Source organism: Suricata suricatta, chromosome 13, assembly GCF_006229205.1.
Source record: "Suricata suricatta isolate VVHF042 chromosome 13, meerkat_22Aug2017_6uvM2_HiC, whole genome shotgun sequence".
Lineage (NCBI taxonomy): Eukaryota > Metazoa > Chordata > Mammalia > Carnivora > Herpestidae > Suricata > Suricata suricatta.
Genome location: NC_043712.1, coordinates 13,449,845 through 13,468,134, shown reverse-complemented (window position 1 = coordinate 13,468,134; position 18,290 = coordinate 13,449,845). Strand labels below are relative to the sequence as shown.

Sequence of the window (18,290 nt, the reverse complement as noted above, 5' to 3'; positions counted from 1 at the left end):
GGGGGGAAAAGAGGTGGTGGTGATGGTGGAGGGCACTTAAGGGGAAGAGCACTGGGTGTTGTATGGAAAACAATTTGACAATAAAATATTATGAGAAAAAAAATAAAAAGCTGGATTTAGGGGCCCCTGGGTGGCTCAGTTGCTTAGGCATCCGACTTTGGCTCAGGTCATGGTCTCGTGGTTTGTGGGTTCGACCCCCGCATCAGGCTCTGTGCTAACAGCTCAGATCCGGGAGCCTGTCTTCAGATTCTGTGTCTCCTCCTTTCTCTGACCCTCCCCTGCTCACACTGTCTCTCTCTCTCAAAAAAATAAATAAATAAAAACATTAAAAGAAATTTTTTTTAAGCTGGATTTAAAAGTTGCAAACCCTGGCAATGGGGAGAACTCCAAGCACTGCATTCTCAAAGGGCAGCAGTCAGTCATGAGCTTGCTACTTTTCTTATTTGTTTGCGGCTCTCCATGGTTGATATAAAATGCTGCCTCGGAAGCGTGTTCAAAGTGCCTCAGGGAAATACAGGACAGTGGGATCAACCTGGAAAAAGCTGCACGGAGCACCTGTCCTGCATGGAGAAAGGAAATTCACAGGGAAAGTGGCTGAGAACAAATGTAAGCCAGGGAGAATTAGAAGGGAGCTCCTGGGAGGAGGAGGTGCTGTGGGGGATAGAAAGGTAGCTGTGTGCGTGCGTGTGTGCCTGTGGGTGTGTGTGTGTGTGCGTGCTTCGCTGGTTATTTCGCAGGATGGGCCCCGATAAAATGGAAGGTGTTGTGTAAGGCATCAGTGTTTACGTGCTGTGGTTTCTGAAAGTTTTATAGGTCTTAGAAACTTCAATCTTTTTATTGTACGTGGGATGTGGGGATTTTTATCCTTTTTTTGTTGTTGTTACAATGGGGAGGGAAAATTATTAATTTTATTTTTGTAGGGGTTATAGGTCCACGTAGGGTGCCTGGGCTTTTTGTTTCTAGGAAGGGAACTGCTGAGTGAGAATAATTACTCCCTCGTTCCCTGCCTCCTCTGCTGTCTCCTTCTGGCCAGCCTGGCTAGGGCCCGGCTGAGCAGGGGACAGGCAGCAAGTAGAGAGGGGATAGGGCACCTTAGTCCCTCAGTGCCCGCCCATCAGCTTGCAACTCGGCCCAAGGCCACAGTTCGCTACTGTGCTACTAAGTTACCAGCGACACCATGGACAGGCTGGGCTCCCAGTGCCCTCTGCCAGGCTACCTGCGGCCCTGTGTCCTTATATGCCTTCTGGTGAGTGCCCCGTGCTGCGGCTCTGTGAACTCCCTCACCCCTAAACCCCCAACCTGGGGACTGAGGGAAGAACATGCATGTCTGTTCTCTGCCCCTGGGATTTGGAACTGGGACCAGGCAGGTAGGAGGCAGAAGGGAAGATCCCTGGAGATACTATGCGGGTCCTGGAGATCGTAGCCTGGTTCTGAAGATTTCCAGGGACCCTGCACTCCCCACCTTGTGAGGACAAGTGCCTGGGCTGTGTGTCATGGCCTGAGCTGTCTGGGGGTGACGGGGTGTCGCTGCTGAGTTCTCATTGTAAAGGTCACAGTGTAGATTCTTTGCCTCTTTCTCTTGAGGTTACCATCTCACTTTTTTGCATTTGGGGAAGAGTTTTGTTTTCTCATCTCTGAAATATCGTAAAATGTTGAGGCTGGAAGTGGCTCCAGGGTGCCACTGGTGGTGGTGGAGGTTGAGTGAGGTGGAAAGAACAGTAGGAGAGGGGCTGAAGCCTTGCTACTTACCATCCCCTCCCTGGCTCCCACATTCCCCACCTGAAAAACTGGCACAAATCAGTGGCTCTTACTCTTTAGGACTGTAGATTTCTTGATTTGTGTATGTGTGAGAAAGTTCTGGATTTGTACCCAAGGAAGATGTATATAAACACAATGTAGCGCTCAATTCCAGAGTATACTAGATTCCTTAAAATCAAGTCGATTACAAGGTTAGAAGCACTAGGTGGTCTCTGAGGCCCCTTCTCTTCTGTCTTAACACAGATTGTAAAGTCAATCATAACCTCTTTTTAAAAACATTTTTTTAAACATTTATTTATTTTTGAGAGACAGTGCTAGCAGGGGAGGGTCAGAGAGGGAGACACAGAATCTGAAGCAGGCTCCAGGCTCTGAGCTGTCAGCACGGAGCCCAACATGGGGCTCAAACCCACAAACCGTGAGATCATGACCTGAGGCAAAGTCGGACGCTTAACCAACTGAGCCACCCAGGCGCCCCTAATCATAACCTCTTAAGAGCTGTGTAAATATTCCAGCACAAAAAAGGAAAAGGGCAGATTGAAATATGAACTGAAAGGTTCATATTTTAAAGGAATGTAAAATTGGAAAAAGTGTATAGTAAAAGGTAAGTATGATAATGTTATAAAGACTTTAAAAATTATAGTAGATATTCTGTTACAGTGTTATCAGCGAATTCTGTGATGTGTGTATTTTCCATCAATTTTACTTTCGTAGAATGCCGCTTTGTTATCCGCCCTTGGTTCCAAACTGACCTTTCATGCTTCTGATACGTTTTTGGCAGGTCCACAGGCATGTCTCAAATCTGTACTCCTGTCAAGGGTTGTAAAGTGCTGGGAATGTAGAAATGAATGGGACTAAGGAGCTCGTGCCCAATGGGGGAGACCTGTGTGAACAACTATATTTCACTGTGATCAGTGGAACAACAGGATGTTAGCAGCAATCCTGGCCTCCACCTCCTAGGTGCCAGTAGCATCTCCTTCCCAGTCAGAATTGTCTCCAGACATTGTCAGATGTCCCCTGGGGAGGCAAAATTGCCTCAAGTTGAGAACTACTGGAGTATGTGAAGCTGAATGAGCCCACTGGACCAGTCCCTGGTCTTCGCAGTTCAGAGTCCATAGTGGGAGGAAGGGTCTTGGAGTCAAGTCTTGGTTCTATCCCAGAGTTTCTGTATGTTCTCAGCTACCTTGTTTGGTAAATGAAGGGTTATCTTAGATAATACCTGAGGGCCCATTTACCCTCTTAGCGTTTTGATTGTGAGTTCGTTGAGAATTCCCAGCACATTTTAGGTGGGTTTATAGTTAATCCTGTTAGCTCTGTTTTCCGCTGATATTTGCTGGCCAAAATGTCCCAGATCTTCCCCAGGAATGGCTTTCTTGGTTGGGGGATAGCCCACTGCCCTTTTTGTGTACAGTCTGTGCTGGAAACCACTTGAAAGTCATGTAGTTGACAACTTACAGTGTTCCAGTATGTTCCGTTCTCTGCTCAAAGCCAGCAGTGGATGACTCAAAAGCCCTGTCTACTTCACAAGGCTAGTCAGTCTTAATGATAACCACACTTTGCTGGTATATGAATTCACGAGTTTACAAGTATTAACCTGCTGTGGCCATGAACTCTTCGGGGGATATAGTGATGAGCAGGGCAGGGTTCCTTTCCTTATTGAATTTATGATTACAAAGTAGTTTGCCTATCTGGTTTGAACACATGCCAACTCTGAAGGAGGCAGCACAAGTGTCAGGATCTCCACTTTCTAGGTAACATTTATAGAAGGGAGAGGAAGTAACTTGTTGAAGGCCACAGGCAGTCAGCAGTACTGGCAATAGGATTTAAATCCTGCTCTCTAGCGCTTTAATTTTTTTCTTATACTCTAATTGAGTTGTCATTAAAAAACATACACATGCAGTAAAAGCTTTGTTGCAAAGCCTGGTTTGTTTCGTTCTTGCACAGTCACTGGTTTAGTTCAGAGGACTGGTGCTTTGAATTGGAGGTGTTGGTGGAGGTGGTAGGAGGGAATGAGAAACCCAACCCAGACAGGCCTACTCAAACTGAAGCCCAGAACACAAAAACGCTGCTCAGGCCCTGCCAAGAAGGAGGCAATAATGTGGAAGGAGTGGGAGGACAGAGGAGTATTTGAGTGAGGCCGGAGTCCTGGGCTGGGAGGCGGGAGAAGCGTGCCCCTGTTCAGCCCTGCCTGAGTGTGCCCCCTCCCGCTTGCCTCCATCCTCTTCACGGCTCTGTGGTATCCCCCGAGCAGAGAGCCCTGGATTGGAGACCGTTCATCAGTTGTTTCCAGTTCCTCTTATTTTAAAGCTTATCATTAAAATAGTCAGAATTATTCGATCTTGAGCGTCATTTGCTCTCACATCGTCACTGCAATCTTCTTTGTTTGAGATGGTAGGGTCTGTTTCCTAGAACATTGTAGTGGCCTTTTAAATAGATAGCCTCTGGCCCCTCCTCTGTCTTATGTTACTCTACTCAGCTTGACCCTGTTTATTACTCTCCTGCTTAAAAACCTCCAAAAGCACCTTGTCACATGAGTATAAACCCCAGACTCCTCTGTCTGACCCTCATTTTTATAAGTCTTGACAGTCTTATTTTCCTCCTGATTGCATACCTGCAGACTAGGTATCTCATCTGTTCCTATCACCTCTCGAGTTTGTATATATTATCATCTGCTAGGAGTGCCTCCCTCTCCTCTTGTAAACCTACTCATTACTTCAGATCCAGCTTGGATGGTGCCTTCTCTGCGAAGGCTTCTCCGCTCTCTCAGGCACAGCTTCCAGGTCCCACCCCCTCTCAGTTACAATAACACAGGTCACATTACTTTGAATTAGGCTACCTTTTCCACTGGACTACCCACAGTGCCTGCACATAAACAAGTGAATGGGGGTGAAATTAACTCCCTACACATCAATAGGTGTAAGAGGTTATCATTCATAATAATCCACACGGGATGATGGCAGTTAGGTGGTTGCCAACTGGCATTACCTCCAGTAGTGGCTCTGTACAGTAAGAATGGATTTCTGCTCATCCAGACTTGATTCCTAATCCTGGCTTCACCAATGAAAAGCTATGTGATCGTGATTTTTTAATCCTTTTTTTTATTGCCTGCAAAATGCAGTGAAAATATTTAGGCATGAAAACTCTGTTTAAGCACCAGTGCTCTATACAGATACCAGGAATTATTTTGTGGAAGGGGACTGGGGATACAAAATGATGCTTAGCCTTGGTTCCATTTGCCCGAGCTGGCAGAGAGGGAATTGGCCGTGTCACCGCTGACCTGTGTTTTTCTTTCCCCACCATGTAGATCCTGACAGCTTCTCTCCTGTCCTATCCAGTGCTCAGGACCCTGAGCCTGCAGCTCCATTCAGCTGTGACTGGCAGCCACCTATCTGGCACTTACTCCGTCGTCTTTGTCAACTGTCCCAATGAGCAGATTGCCCGAGATATTGCCAGGTATGGTGAAGAGGCTCGGGTGCTGCCCCGAGAGGCTCCACGGTGGCCGTTTAGGGTCCCTCTCTTGCTTCCGACAACCCTGTGTGTCCACTACACACCTATCTGCTTGGGGTGATAAGAGGAACACAGATGAATGATCCCCCCACAGATCCTGCTACTGGGCCTGAAAATGTTGAGTGGCACCTGGGGGCATTTAAGGGATACGAGGCGCAGAGAGTTAGGTGGCTTGCAAGGTGTCAAGGTCAGAGGACAGGAGAACTCTGCACATTGAGAATTTATGTCTTATAATTCTCGACTCCACTCTCCTTCTTCATGGAGATATTCCCCTGCTTAGTGCCAGAGGTGCTCCCCATGACAAGTGAGGATGAGGAGGCTGTTCTAAACATCTGACAAATTTCTAGAAGCAGCTACGGTGTGGTGCAAAGAGCACTGGACTGAATCAGACATTCAGGGTTTGGACGCTGGCTGTGCCGCTTAGCTAACTGTGTGACCTTGGTGAGTTATTTTCTCAGAACATTCGGTTTCTCAGTTGTAACATAGCATCATGCCACTGACCTCACAGGGCTGTTGTGAGGATCAAATGAGAGGAAATATGTACAACTCTTACCCCAGTAACTTGGGTGTAATACATACTCACTAAATGTTTGTTGGATCTGAATTTCCCCTGCGCTCTTTTTTATAGATAAAGCTTTGAAGAGGGTTAGTGGGCCTGGAGGGTAATGGATTCGGTTTTTTACTTTGTAGCTCAGCATTCTGGAAGTCTGATGATAGACTAAGTTACAGTGTTTTAAAATGTTGAATCTGGTCTTTGGGGACACACAGCCTCCAAATTGTTGGTCACAGGTTAACCCTACAATTTATTCCATTTTCTTTCCCCCAACTAGAATGTCTATTTTTCCCTTTTAATGTTACCTTCGGAGAATAGCACTTGTCTAAAGTTCTTTTTTTTTTTTTTAATATTTATTTTTGAGAGAGAGAGAGGGGGAGAGGGAGAAGGAGAGGGGAGGGGCAGAGACAGACAGAGGATCTGGAGTAGGCTCTTTGCTGAGAACAGAGTGCCTGATGCAGGGCTCCATCCAGCTCGCCAACCGTGAGGTCATGACCTGAGCTGAAGTAGGAGGCTCAACCAACTGAGCCATCCAGGCAACCTTCTTTTTTTTTTTCTTATTAGGAGTTTCTATCTTAATGTTTGACTATTCATTTGGTAAATATTGTCTCTTTATTCTTTCTGTGTCCTTTTCCTGTAACTCCTGGTTTGGTGGATGTTGAATTTGCTCTCAGTGACTGAACTTGTACATTTTTCTGATCCTTCATTCCGCACACTGGGAGAATTTTAGAGCAGTGTCCTCTCTTACTTGTTTTTCAGCTGTTTTGCTATGCAGCCTTTCTATTGATTTTTTTTTTGTTTAAACAATTATGGTTTCTTAAAAGATAGTTTAACCAGCTGCTCTTATTTCATAATTGTCTGATCATATTTTATGGATGCAATAACCCTTGCTTTATCTTTCTATGGATATTAATTATACTTAATTTATGTTTAATTTTTTCCGGCTATCTTGACATACAATGGACATACACAAGATTGTGTAAATTTAAGGTGTACCACATGATACTTAACACAAATATATAACACCAAACGATTACCCCAGTAAGTTTAGTTAGCACATCCGTTACCTCCCGTAGTTCTCCTGTGTGTGTATGTGGTGAAAACTTTGAAGATTTGCTCTCAGCAACTCTCAAGTGTACACAGTTCTACTTATTTTTAAATCTTGGTTTTGAATGTCCTATTAACTGGTTCTTTTGTGTAAATTCTTCTGTTTGTTGAGTTTTTGTCTCTCTTGGTTACTGACCTTCCTCAGTTACTTTGTGATTAATTGTGCCCTCCTCATCTTTTTAGTCCTTCTTGTGGGGAAGTGCAGAATGGCTGCAAGGAGCTGGCCTTACGCAGCGCTGTTTCCGGTGTGAGTGCGCCCTGGGGGGATGTTCACCTGGCCGGGGTGCCCTGCTCACTGCTCATCTGCACACTCACCGCTCCTGCCTAGGGACAGACACTCCATTACCACTGCCTGGGCCCTGGGAGGTGTCGGGGGCCTGCCTGCTTCTGTCGTGGTGTCCCAGCTGCCCCACTTGGTGGATGCCTCCACGCTCCTGCCTGCTTTGGTTCCTGTGCCCTTCAGACTGGGGCTGTTGCTCTCATGTTCGGTGGCAGTTCCCCTGCACACTCCCATTCAGGTCCCAGGGCTGCCCTTTCTTTTCTGGGGCTTGCCCCCAGTTGTTGGTACATGGCGCGTTCTTACCATGTGCTGGCTTGGCTGAGCAACGGGTATTTCCTGTCGCTTCTAGGCTTTGGTGTCAAAGGGGAGGATGGAGCATCTGTTTAGTCCAACCGCTGAGACTGGAAGTCTGAAATGGAGCCTTAGGGATGTGGCTGTGGAGCTCGCACTCAGCCTGTTTTGTTTGGTATTTTTTATTGATGGTTTGGATAGAAGAGAGGCCAGCAGGTGTAGTTTCCAGGATTGGTAGCAGCAGAGTAGATGGCATGTGATGGGGAGGGTCTGTCCCCATGAGCAGGCAGGAAGCCCAGCCTGAGCCACAGAACCGGCACCGAGGCCGGTCCTCTCAGCTGCAGGTCGGTGGTCTTTCTTCTCTAGCGTTCTTTAAAGTTTAGTCTGCTGCCTCTCAGGTCTGGGTCAGTTCAGTTCTGGTTCCTGGCAGTGTTCTTAGATGTCTTCATTGACAAATACATTCTTAGCTAGAAAAATTAACTAGATACACCTCTCATTGGAGCCAGAGTATAAATCCTAAATGTTTACAGAAGACCTGGATTCTCGTGTCCTCTCTGCTGCCCACTCCACATATGGCCTTATGCAGTCTTCTCTGAGCTTCGAGCTCACCTCCTATATATAGAGGGAAGTGGATCAGATCAGGGGCACAGACACAAATAAATACGTACAAGCAGGCCTCTAAGTGAGCAGGGTGGGCTGGGGTATACTGAGGGAAGGCGATGGTGGATAGCAGCCCGACTCTTCCTGTGCATTGGGAGGAAGGAGGGCAGTGGGAACCGTGTTGACCTGAGAAGGGGATGTCACACCTCGAGGGAGTAGCCACTGCTCAGCTCTAGCTAAATATGACCTCGGAAGACAGTATGTCCAATGTTACAAGACTCACTTTCTGGTAAGAAGCAAAATAATCTGTATTTTTCCTTAATGTATATTTTTAAGAAAGCGAGAGCGTGCACCCACATGCATACACACAGAGCAGGGGAGGGACAAAGCAAGAGAGGGACAGAGGATTCAAAGCAGTCTCTGTGCTGATAGCAGTGAGCCAGATATAGGGCTTGAACCTACGAAAACCGTGAGATCATGACCTGAGCCAAAGTCGAATGCTTAACTGACTGAGCCACCCAGATGCCCTGGTAATCTCTTATTTTGTGTGTGAAATATCCTGATAGTAAATATTAGTAACAAAGTCAAGAATTTTTTTAAATGCCGTGAGAGCCAGACCGTGTGTGTGGTTTGTGATTCACTAGGCTGTGAATGGCAGTTTCTGGAGGCGCTCTGCATCTCTGTCTTGTGCTCTCCTCGGATGAGCATGAGGACCTCAGCTCCCACCTGTGACTTGCTGCCTGTCTTGGTGTGTGTGTGTTTTATCAGTCAGTTAATGTTCTCTTTCTTGCTCTCACACTCTCTGGTTTTGGTTTTTGGCCACAGGGGCTTTCTGAATAACATAGCCCTCCACATTTCTAGTCTTTTACCCGTGCATGGACAGGTGGCTGTGACAGTCTCTGAGGAGCTCACATTCTGGCCCCGTGAGACCATGGGATTTTTTTTTAAGGTTTAATTTACCCTCTGTGTTTCCTTGCCACCGTCAGGACCAATAAAGTGTAATTTCTCAGGGGACGATTGAATGAGCAAGACCTGCAGAGGTTGCTTAAACAGACTTGTGCCATGTGTCTCTCCTTACAGTCAGGGATTTATTTATCTCTGGAACTTTCCAAGGGACTGTCACATTAATGCAGAGGCTTAAATAGAGCAATGTTGAGCCTGGAACTCACGAAGAGCAAGTAGGTCAGTTCTCTTGGCAGCAGCTGAGGGCAGGAGGGATCAGTGAAGTGAGCAGGGCTCAGGTGAGGTTTCCCTGGCAGGGTCCAGGCACTTCAGAGTACAGACCAGGCCCCCGGGGCTGCCTGAGACCTGAGAAATGTCTGTCAAGGACTGCCTGGTTCTGAGGGCGTGAGGGTTTGAGGCCCGGGAACACCACTTCGCATGGATGATTTGGTGGTGCTCGTGTCCGTGACACCTGCACTCATACAAGCACATTTGATTGTGTTCGCCAGGGCTCTGCACAGGAATCAGGCTGTCAGACCAGGAATCCAACCTCTAGTCTGTGGGAAAAAAAATATTTTTTTAGAGGTCTGCAAAGGTGATGATTGTGCTCTTAGGGCTGTGGCAGAAACCTTTCCAAAATGAAAGGTGAAAAGAGATATGATGGATTTTTGCTTTTATTTGGAGTTAGGTCTATTCTATGTGGTCATGTGGGTGTCTACAGATCAGAAGCAGTGTCCGCCTGGTACATATCAGAGAGATAAAAGCAGAAATGGTGATAAAGCAGGATAAAATGGGTTCTTGGCTGTGAAAGGATTGGAAACTGCTGACTGAACCTGTCCTGTTACTAGACTCTGCAGCAAGAGAGGCAGCTTGAGTGAGGGGAACATGCCGACCTTGGATAGATGCTCAAATACTTCTCAGAATGAGAGAAAGAACATGGTTGAGGTCACACAGCCATCCACTGCAGGGTCAGGAACTGAATCCAGGTCTTGTGCTCTGTCCAGTGTGCATCTGTTCCCCTTCCCCAAGCAGACTGGGCCTGCCCTGAAAGCTGCCTCCCTCCCTTTCTCCCCACCCAGGGGAGGACGTATAAATAGCTCTGTCTTTAGAAGTTCTGTGCCTGGTGGTTGTGGAAGGGGGAAGGGGCCCTCTAAATGGTTATTTGCTTAGACTCTGGTTTCCTGGGTAAGTCCCAGGAACTCTAGTCCCGTGTCCCTTTTCTTAAGATGCTGGGGACTCACCTCGGTAACGGTCTCTCTCTCTGTCTGCTTTAGGGCTATCCTGGAGAGGAAGCTGGCTGCCTCTGTGAACGTCCTGCCCACGGCATCGTCACTGTGAGTTCTGCTGTGGCCTGTGGAAGAGTGCGGGAGTGCTAGGTCAGGTCCTGGCTGGTGGGGAGAGCCGTGAACTCATGTTCGTTGTCAAAGAACAACTCAAAGGCATTTGATTAATGAAGAGTTCGTTGTTAATTTCTATTCAGAGGAAAACAACTCGTGGATTTATGTCAACCAATAAAAGCAAAATTGGAAAAAAATTATAGTTTAGGAACAATGAAACTTGTTTGCACAATCATTGTTTAAAACTTTTTTTAAAGTTTTTTTATTTTGAGGGAGAGAGAGACAGAACATGCGAGCGGCTGAGGGCCAGAGATAGGAGAGAGAAAGAATCCCAAGCAGGCACTGCACTGCCAGCACAGAGCCTAGCTCGGGGCTGAAACCCCTGAACCATGAGATCGTGACCTGAGCTAAAGTCAAGAGCCAGATGCTTAACCAACATTCTTGTTTAAATTAGTTAGCTTGCTATTAGCAAAGAAGTCAGACTGGGGTACCTGAGTGGCACAGTCAGTTCAGCGTCCAACTTCAGCTCAGGTCATTATCTCACAGCTCGTGGGTTCGAGCCCCACGTTGGGTGCTATGCTGACAGCTCAGAGCCTAGAGCCTGCTTTGGATTCTGTGTCTCCTTTCTCTGTCCCTCCCCTACTCATTCTCTCCTTCCCTCCCCCCCTCAAAAATAAACATTAAAAAAATTAAAAAGAAAATAAGTCAGCCTGGGCATTCCATCCCTGAGTAAGCCTATTAGGGATAGCAAAGAAAATAATTCCTTCTGCTCTTGAACTCTGTGGAAAACTCAGAGGTTCGCGTACGGGGACAAGGTGCTTCTCTGTAGTGTCTGCCTTTTGTTTTGTTAACACCCTGCTGTAGTTAATCGTGGTTATACCGGTTCCCTTCTTGAAATACCTCAGCACCCCAGTACTAGTTGTGCAGGATTTGTCTTATGCCTTGAAATCTCTGATCAGCCTGCTTCTCATCTCGTTCATCCCCTGGTTGGGGAGGGGGAGAGAAATAGCATCCACTCTGAAGGTCAGAACAGGAAAGTGCCGTGTGATGAAAGCCCCCTACCCCCAACAGTGCCCCCCTCAGTGGCTCACTTCATCTCTCACTGTAGCTCCAAGTGTGGCTGTGTTTTTGTTTTTTTTAATTCTTAAAATCTTTATTTTTGAGAGAGAGACAGGGTGCGGAGCAGGGGAGGGGCACAGAGAGAGGGAGGCGCAGTCCAAGGCAGGCTCCGGGCTCTGAGCTGTGCTTTAGCTCCATTCTGGAGCTACTCAGTCATTCTCCCTGGGGGTTGGGCTTGAATCACTGAATTTTTTAAAAAAATTATGTAAGTGATTCACATAAAGCCCGTGCTTGGCAACTAGAACAGAATTTCAGCCCTGCATTCCCTTCATATGTCCATCCTTTTTTTTTTTAATTTTTTTTAATGTCTTTTATTTATTTTTTGAGGGACAGAGAGAGACAGCGCGAGCAGGAGAGGGCCAGAGAGAGGGAGACACAGAATCTGAAGCAAGCTCCCAGGCTCTGAGCTAGCTGTCAGCACAGAGCCCGACGCAGGGCTCGAACCCACGACCATGAGATCATGACCTGAGCCGAAGCTGGCCGCCCAACCGACTGAGCCACCCAGGCTCCCCTGTCCATCCTTTTTATAATTGATCCCTGCACCACAGTGCCACCGGCCTAGGTCATCTTAGGCTTGCCTTGAGTCAGTGTAGCTATTCTCAGGCCAAATTTCTTTCCCTGCAAATGATGCTATCTTTATGCTCTTTTCTGAACATAGTTACTGACTTTGTTATTTTTAACTCTTGGGCCTGTTTCCTTCCATATGTTATAAAGCTCACTTTTTCCCTGAAGCCTCCCGTGTTTTTTTTAGTTACCCGTTTGTGGGCACTCCACTTATGGAGTCAGTAATAAAAGTAGCACCAGTCCAAAGGATGGGAGGGGCCTGGAAGTCATGAGTATAGGATAAGCATAGAAAGAGCTGGAAATGCCCAATTTGGAGTTTCCATAGGGCTGTCCTGAGGTGGCTCTTCATGTGGAAATTAGGAAAAACAGCTAGGGGTCAGACACTGGGAGACCATAAAGAAAACCATCTCAGGTGAAAGCCTGTAAGGTAGATCAACAGCTTTCTTCAAGAGATAGAATATTCAGGAATGTTCAGACAGCTGCTAGAAGCATGCATTAGCATGATTGGACTAGATGACCTCTGGGGACTTGGCCAGTTGTAGACATTTGTGTGAGCTTGGAAGGATTTTTACGCTTCCACCTCGGTAAGTCACCTAATCTGGCCAGGTTTGACATCTACCTGGGCTTGTCTTATGAGCCTCATAATTTGGATTTGTTCTCTTCTCCAGGTACTTCTGGAATGGAGAAATTGAAGAAGCCACTGAGATCCTGTTGGTGAGTGAGGGTGGTGGAGGTGGGGGGCAGTTGGGGCCTCAGTAAAGACTGAGACCAAGGCCTGTTCCCAGGTTCCAGTTAAAAAGGAGCAAAAATCAACTGCTTGAGGCCCTTGCCCCAGGTGCCCGGTGACCTCGACGAAGGCTGTCTCCCGAATGGCCCGATGGATGGGCAGCTGCACAGCTGGAGTCAAGGCCCTTCCTAAAGCAGGGTTGTTTTTCTTTTTCTTTTACAGCTAATAAAGACAAAGACTTCCAAGGTCCGAATGCTGTCCAATTATGTCAGGTAATGCTGGCCTGTCTTCTCCGCCAGGGACCTCCTGGGAACTAAGTGAATGGGCTTGAAGAGCAAGAGACCTAGAGCCTGGTCACCAAGCTCCATATGACCCTGGCCGTGTCCCTGTCCCTCAGACCCTTCATCTATAAAATGAGAGGCTAGAGTGAGTGAGTGGAGACAGTGGTTCTCAAGATTTTGGTCTTTGGATCCCTTTACACGTTAAAGTATGGAGGACCCCGAGGAGCTTTGTTTATATGGGTTATATTAAGGTTTATTGCATTGGAAATTAAAACTGAGAAATTTAAAAAATGTTTTAGTTCATTTAAAATAATAACAGTAGGGGCGCCTGGGTGGCTCAGTCGGTTGAGCGGCTGGCTTCGGCTCAGGTCAGATCTCATGTTTGTGGGTTCGAGCCCCGTGTCAGGCTCTGTGCAGACAGCTAGTTCAGAGCCTGGAGCTGCTTCAGATTCTGTGTCTCCCTCTCTCTCTGCCCCTCCCCCTCTCATGCTCTGTCTCTCTCTGTATCAAAAATAAATAAAACATTAAAAAAAATTTTTTTAAAGCTAAAAAAAAAAATAAATAAAATAAAATAAAATAATAACAGTAAAACCGTTCTACATGAACATAAGTAATGCATTTTCATGGAAAGTAACCATATTTTCCAAGAAACAAAAAAGTGAGAAAAATAGCATCACTTTACATTTTGGCAAAATCTGGCTTGCTGTGACTTAGAGTGTCCCTCGTAAGAACTGGGACACTTTTATGCTCATGATGGTAAACTCAAACTCTCAGACTTTTAAGTTTTGCTTGAAACTGTGAATGTTTTTCCACAGCAAATGCTGTCAGCTGTCTTCACTAAAGTGATGGGCTCACTCTGTTCATAATAGAAAAAACAGTCTGCCTAATGCTCAAACCACAGCAACCAGCATTTGTAAACAGGACTCATTATGGTCACTCAGGCTTGAAAGTCAAAGTGGTGTTCCATGGGAAGCAGAAGTGTAGTTTGCTTAGTCTGGCTTGTGGCTCAAACAGGAGGCAGGTTTAAGACAACATTGAACTTCGGAATTTGGCAGAAGTGCTTTAGTGTGCACTTCCCGTTTCATCACACGACATTAACGAGACACGTAGTCAAGGGTTGAAATGTAATAGCAAAAGCAATCTTCACTGCTTTATGAGGATGTTCCTTTTTTTTTAAATGTTTATTTTTGAGAGAGAGAGCAAGCGGAGGAAGGGCAGAGAGAGGGGAGGACAGAGGATCCAAAGCGGGCTCCACGCTGACAGCAGACAGCCTGATGCTTGAGCTCGCAAACCACAGGGTCATGACCTGAGCTGAAAGCAGGAGTCAGACACTTAACGGACTGAGACACTCAGGAGCCTCTGTTGAGGATGTTCTTAAGTGAATGTGACTTCTACGAAATCTGAGCGTGTGGTGAAGAGTCCGGTGACGGCGCACATGGTGCAGGGCCATTGCCGTGCCACCTGTGGGGCGCCAGGGGTCATGCCCGGCGTCGTTCTGCACCAGCAGTGCACACATTCACACACTAAGAAGATTAGTAGAAAATCAGTATTTTTTGGGGGTGCCTGGGTGGCTTAGTCTGTTAAACGTCCAACTTCAGCTCAGGTCATGATCTCACAGTTCATGAGTTCAAGCCCCACATCGGGCTCTGTGCTGACAGCTCAGAGCCTTAGGCTGCTTCAGATTCTATGTCTCTCTCTCTCTCTCTCTCAAAAATAAATAAACATTAAAACAATTAAAAATAAAAGAAAATTCGTATATTTCTGAAAATAGTTTTGGCCTCATGGACCTGGCAGGGTGTTGAAATTCCCCGGTGGTGAGTGGGCCTCACTCTGAGAACTGCTGGTCTAGACTGTTGTTCACAGTGTGGTTTGGGGAGTAATTGGCATCGCCTAGAAGCTTGCTAGCACCACCTCCTCACTCTCACGCCCAACTAGTGAGTCACACTGCAGGTTAACGAGATCTCCAAGGGTTCCTGTGCACAGTAAAGCCTGCGAAGCACCGGCTTAGATGAGTGATGCTCGGGGCCCCCGGGTGGCTCAGTCTGTTAGGCGTCCAACTTCTGCTTGGGTCATGGTCTACCCCGATTCGTGGTTTCCAGCCCCGCGTCCAGCTCTCTGCCGTCAGCATAGCTTTGGATCCTCTGTCCCCTTCTCTCCCTGCCCCACTCCAATAAGCGCATTCTCTCTCTGTTTCAAAGAAAAAAAAAATGAGTGATTCTTGGTGCCGGCTGTGTGCTGTAATCACTTGGAGGTATTTTTCAAACTACCAGTGTAGGCCCCACCTCAGATTCTGACTTAATTCATCTGGATGGGGATCAAGTATGGTGTTCTTCACTTCCCACGCCGACTCTAATGTGTAGCCAGGGATGCAAGTTCCTCTCTGGATGATAAAACCCTTTTCTGTCACTTCTTAGGGAGCCAGGCTATACCCAGGTCTCAAGTCTCACAGTAGAGAAGTCCCTCACGTTACCACCTTAGCAGAGGCAGGGGAATAAGGCACCTTTGGGAGAACAAACACCATCAAGAAATTACAGCTTAACTGGTGAGGGGCAGCTTCATGGTGAAGAGAGTGGTCAGAGCTTGACCTCAGGGTCAGATCGCAGCTTCTCTCCTCGCTCATCGTAGCATAATATGGGCATGGGACTTGCTCACCTCTTCTGTGCTTCACTTCCCCATCTATGGAATGGGGATTGTACTAGCACTTTGGGTTGTTTGGCATGTTGCAATGAATTTACACGAAGTGTGCATGCAAAGTGCTCTATCAGTGGCGGCTCTTACCACTAACCTTAAAATGGTCTTATTCTGTGTGTCCGAATACTGCCTGCCCACACACACCGGGTTCTGTATGTCTGCAAATAAAAACACATACACGAGGGAGCTGCTTTTCTGTTTGCTAGAGGGGTGCTTCCTGGTTTGTGAGTCATTGAATAAACCCAATAAGGTCTTAAAACAAAACAAAACAATAACAATAACAGAAAACAAACATACACACTGATGTGTGCCCTGAAATAAGAAAATTCATTATCCTTGGTCAGTGGATAAAGTCACCCCAACTCCAGATGTTTAAGGACGCGTGCATGTGTTGTGATTTACTAAGCATGCTCTCTCAGGAGAACTTGACAGCACCTCCTTCATTGGACAGGAAGCGGGGATTAGTCTCCCCATTTGACAGATGGGGGACTGAGGCCCAAGGCCTCATATCTCTTCAGTCTAAGTGAAGAGAACTTACATTGTGTGCTGAGGGCCACGTGAAAGGAATGGAGACAAAGGAGAGCTTCCTGTAGGTTCAGATGGTCAAGCAAGATCCTTGGGAGATCCGTGGTCGAGCTGGGCCTTGAAGGCCAGATAGGTTTGTAAGTGATGTACAGAGAACTTTCTTGGTGGAGAGGAGGATGCAGAGATACAGGGGGTTGTTTGGGAAGGCACAGTGGTGAGCGTGGGGTAGTGATACAGACAGTGACGAACATGTCATTGAATGCTTGCAGTGCCCCGCAGTGCACCAGGAAGTGCCTTATATGCTTCGTCTCATTCCTCCCCAGCCCGGTCACATGCATACTGGCTTTATAACCTCTTTTTAGGGCTTTTGGAGAAATTCAAGTGATTTGTCCGCAGTCACACAGCTGTAAGTGGCAGGCCCAGGACTGGAACTCAGGACTGGGAGACTAAAGCCTACTGGCCCACCTCATCTCTTGTTGCCAGAAGAGAAACAGGTTCGGGAGCAGCGGGCTCTGGGCCTGGCCAGGTGGACCGCAGTAGATTGCAGGCCGCCTCACAGGAGGCCAGTCATTTGGGTTTAACTGTATAGGCTGATTCTAATCATAGTCACTCACAGGGCTCTGCTTTCTTTCCAAGGTTCCTGCATCCTTTTGAAGTCCCAGAGGTCTTCAGTCTTCCCATGGACCAAGGAGATGTGCGCTACTTGAAGTGGCTGGACAAGGGCACAGGGGAGGACTGAGCAGGGTCGGCTTGTTACAGGTCCCATGGCTGCCTCTGGCCTGCAGTGGCTGCATCCAGGGAGGGGGCCTCCTGTCGCCTCCTCCTCCTCCTCACATCCCTGCAGTCTGTGTCTGTGTCCGCATCAGCATGGAGGAGCTAAGGAACTTGAGAAGGTGGAGGTCTGAGGCCTCCGAGGCTGGAGGAGGGGGCTGGGTTGGTTGGGCCACGCAGCCCAGTGGAACTGGTGTCTGAGTGCTTCATGCTTACGGGTGGCCAGGGGGTGGGAGGGCGAGGGCGGTTATGTGGGGGCCAAGGGGAGGTGGCAGTGATGGTGACATTTGTCATTTCTGCGGTAGTCGCTGGGCCTACCGTGAGTGCCCAGGATGCAGGAAGACTGGACCTGGCGGCCTGTTCATCTGCTGTGTGGGATGAATGTCGCCTTCTAGGGAAATGGCAAGCACTTTATCCAAGAGAACGAATTGCTTATGGTGGAATTTCAGGGACAAGCAGGGTTATTTCTTGTAGCTAAAGATGGTATTTGTTATTCCTAAATGGTGGGAATGGGCTTCGTGAGTGGGGGTGGTACTGCGGGGGTATTAGGGCTTAGACACAGCCTCATGGGCTGGCCGTGGGTCTAGACTCCTCCCTAGCCTGAACGTGACAGGTGTCAGAAGGTTCTGGTGCATTGCTCATTAGAGACATAGGTTCTGAGCCCATGGTGCTAACCTGGTCACTTGAACATTGAAACTGAGCATCCTAAAGTAGGAAAGAACCCTGGGGAACTGCTAGCCTGGCATTTTTCAGACTTGTTCCCCTGAGCTAGGGGTCGACAGAAGGTATGGTTTCCTGGGTGGGGTAAGGGTATGAGACTCCCCCCCCCCGGCTTACTCATACCTCAACAGTATAACTATCCTTTATCATTTTATGTATTGAAATCCCTTGTAAGGTGGTTTTTGTTTCTGTTTTTTCAAGTTTTCTCTGTTAGAAGCTGGTAAACCAGTGGTCTTAGCAAGTCTCCATTTTTAGATTACCAAAGGAAACTGAACTATACTGAGGCAGCAAGGAGGTGGCATGTCAAGCATGGTAAAGCCAAGACCATGCACCCATGTCTGGTGCTCTCCTATGCCTGCCTCCGGGTCTCGGGTGAAAGTGGGCAGGGGAGGCAGAGCCTCTTTGGGGTGAGAAGAGAGACTTGACCTAGGCTCCGTCCCGGAATCAGTCACAAAGTAACCCCTTGTGGGAGACTGTGGGCAGTTTGGGTGGGGGTCCCCGGGTCTCTGTGGAATCCTGG

At 47.5% G+C, this 18,290-nt stretch overlaps 1 protein-coding gene and 1 long non-coding RNA gene across 3 annotated transcripts in view; one reads left to right on the top strand and one right to left on the bottom strand.

Annotated features, from left to right (window-relative positions):
* The window catches only part of LOC115276043 (protein CutA homolog), a 21,221-nt gene extending 3,949 nt beyond the window's left edge, over window positions 1–17,272 (top strand). The window contains exons 1-6 of one of the 2 annotated variants that reach the window (XM_029919797.1): window positions 1,178–1,246; window positions 5,060–5,208; window positions 10,310–10,369; window positions 12,724–12,769; window positions 13,005–13,054; window positions 16,916–17,272. In XM_029919797.1, the coding sequence (XP_029775657.1) occupies window positions 1,178–1,246; window positions 5,060–5,208; window positions 10,310–10,369; window positions 12,724–12,769; window positions 13,005–13,054; window positions 16,916–17,018 (477 nt within the window). In that variant the 3' untranslated portion in view covers window positions 17,019–17,272. Of the gene's footprint in view, window positions 1–1,177; window positions 1,247–5,059; window positions 5,209–10,309; window positions 10,370–12,723; window positions 12,770–13,004; window positions 13,055–16,915 lie in introns of those variants that run through there. The other variant, XM_029919798.1, reaches the window with a different exon arrangement.
* LOC115276044 lies at window positions 9,161–15,384 on the bottom strand. The gene is made up of 3 exons (XR_003901789.1): window positions 15,144–15,384; window positions 10,277–10,386; window positions 9,161–9,592 (listed from the first exon to the last, which is right to left on the bottom strand). It is a non-coding gene; the product is annotated as an uncharacterized LOC115276044 (long non-coding RNA).
* Window positions 17,273–18,290: the final 1,018 nt, after the last annotated feature.